This window comes from Opisthorchis viverrini (assembly GCF_000715545.1).
Source record: "Opisthorchis viverrini unplaced genomic scaffold opera_v5_706, whole genome shotgun sequence".
Classification (NCBI taxonomy): domain Eukaryota; kingdom Metazoa; phylum Platyhelminthes; class Trematoda; order Opisthorchiida; family Opisthorchiidae; genus Opisthorchis; species Opisthorchis viverrini.
The window spans coordinates 45,654-47,957 of NW_008752378.1; the positions used below are offsets into that span (position 1 = coordinate 45,654).

The window sequence follows — 2,304 nt, forward strand, 5'->3', positions numbered from 1 at the left end:
TAACATCCCTTACAATGATGGTTTCTGACTAATTCTTTTAGTTAAAACACTCAACATGTACGTATACATATTGGTGCATGGTGTGTCATGCACAAATTCCACAAAGCTGATGACGGGAACATTCGCATCCTTTCCAGCAAACTGTAAATTTGACAAAATTTACAGATGATTTCCTCGAAAGAGGGTCACACTGGGTGTCCACTTTTTGTTCTCCTCCCGTACGAATTTTTGACTCGTAGCTTTTCCTCCTGTGTCGTTGATGTTGCCATGACCTCTCGAATTTGATTCCGTTTTAGACCGTTCACCCAATAGTAAGTCGCTTGTGTGTTTTTTCATGTATATTTAAAAATACACATGGAAGTTGTTTTTGGGTTCACTCAAACAGACTTTATAAATCAGCTTGCAACTTCCCAAAAAATTCATTTATTCATTCATTTGTATCTCATTATCTGTTTTGCTAATTAATATCGAGCAATCAGTTTGGAAAAAACCCGACGTTCTGTTAGACCAACAGACGCTGCGCTGTTCATGTCTTCTTGATTGTTGATGAAACGTTCACAATGATGTCAGTTGAAAAACCGACGAACATTTAACTTTCGGAGCCACCGTCATTCTCCTCCACAGAAACAAATTGGTCTGAAGGCTCAAATGAATCACAATTTACTTCTTCGTTCAATGTGTAATCTGACTGACCACCCTTGACAAACGTCAAACACTTCCCGTTCAACAAAGTTGGAGATATCACACTGTGCATTCCGAATGTCTTTACATTTGTACACCATCTAGCGCTGCTCAAAACTCATTAGAAGCCATCGTTTTGTTGTTTCAGCCATTTGTTTTCGCATAGAAACCACCACCACAACATGGGATCTAACAGACTGTATCGCCTCAGTGAATTACACAAACAGCTATCCAACTAACACAAACTACACCTGGAGAATTTTCCCACCTCAAGGTTGTCGTTCGATTACAGATTGAAGACTTCAATGTAAGTCGAATCGTTTTCAAGTATTTTCACGTTTTTTGAGGTGACTGAAATAGCATATCAGTGTCATTACCAATCGGTGACAAGCCCACCGCTTCCCGCTCATATGTTGCCATGATGTCTGGGATATTCAGTTAGCCTGATTGATTAAAACGGTGAAAATTGTAAAGCTAGCAAAATCTGACTTTGAACATTTGATCAGATTACAGTTTGAGAACGTAATTTTCTGAAATTTTACCGTTAAACTCCATTGACGTTTGACAAGATAAATGTTGGACGAATACCCGGAAGTCATGATATTTTAATATTTTCAACAAATGATGCAGCACCCTGAAAGGAAACACATGAGTGCTGCAACCACTAAAATAGAATTTAAATCCTCTCATGCGGCACAACACATCCATTTCAGTTCATATCCTTCAAACAGGAAACTCATTTTGAAATCACAAGCTCACTAGGTGAATTTTATCAGAGAACAAACATTTTCTGCGGATATTTGTGCCTCTTCAAAGATTTCGGCAGCAAACATTGGAAAATCATTGCATAATATAAGCACATACATTTCTTCCTCATTTTTCTTAGTAATATATTCAAACTCCTTTTGAATGATGAATTGCATCGGGCCTTATTTGAAATTTTCGACGCTTTACATCATTTTGGAGAGAGTGCACTATTTCGCTGGAAGTAGCCATTCTGAAACTCTCTACGAAATAGGGGGATTCTCCTGAGAGCAAGACCGTTTACCGGCAACAAACTGCACGGATTCCAACTTGCGAACATGAATTAGTTAGCCATAAGCCAATATTATTTATTGGACGGACATCTGAGCCGGCAAAACCGATGGCAATTCTTGTAGGGTTTGTGTTCACCAAATTTAACAACTTGTCAAGTGCTGAAACAACGCCATATGTATAAGCGATCCACAATCCCAGTCTCCCTTAATTTTCAAGGCTCATTCAGCTCAGTTGATAGGTCTCTTATTTTTGACGCGCTTGGCCACCAAGAAGTGCTTCGTCATTTCGTGAACATAATACGCTCTTTGTATTCTCGTACTTCTGGACGTGTGAGAGTATACAGCGAGCTCCCCGAAGGAATCCCTACACAAATTTTTGTATTCCATCCCTATGTAACATCGTGATCAATGGACTCATGAGACGAACGCTGGATGATCTCCAAAACTCTTGAGTTCAAATATCCTGTGACAAATACCTACGCAGCCAGGATTGCTTTCGTCTTCGAAGGAGAGAAGCATTTTCGGATGAACTGATTATATTCATCCCGTCTTTTGGTACGCACTTCGGGCATGTAGTTACTGAACA

At 39.5% G+C, this 2,304-nt stretch overlaps 1 protein-coding gene across 1 annotated transcript in view; it reads right to left on the reverse strand.

Annotated features, from left to right (window-relative positions):
* T265_12014 (hypothetical protein) overlaps positions 1-1,604 on the reverse strand; it is a gene marked incomplete at both ends in the record, with an annotated part of 7,621 nt that extends 6,017 nt beyond the window's left edge. The window contains one exon of the mRNA XM_009178901.1: positions 1,546-1,604. Within this exon, the coding sequence (XP_009177165.1) occupies positions 1,546-1,604 (59 nt within the window). The remainder of the gene's footprint in view (positions 1-1,545) is intronic.
* Between the last annotated feature and the right edge of the window lie 700 nt (positions 1,605-2,304).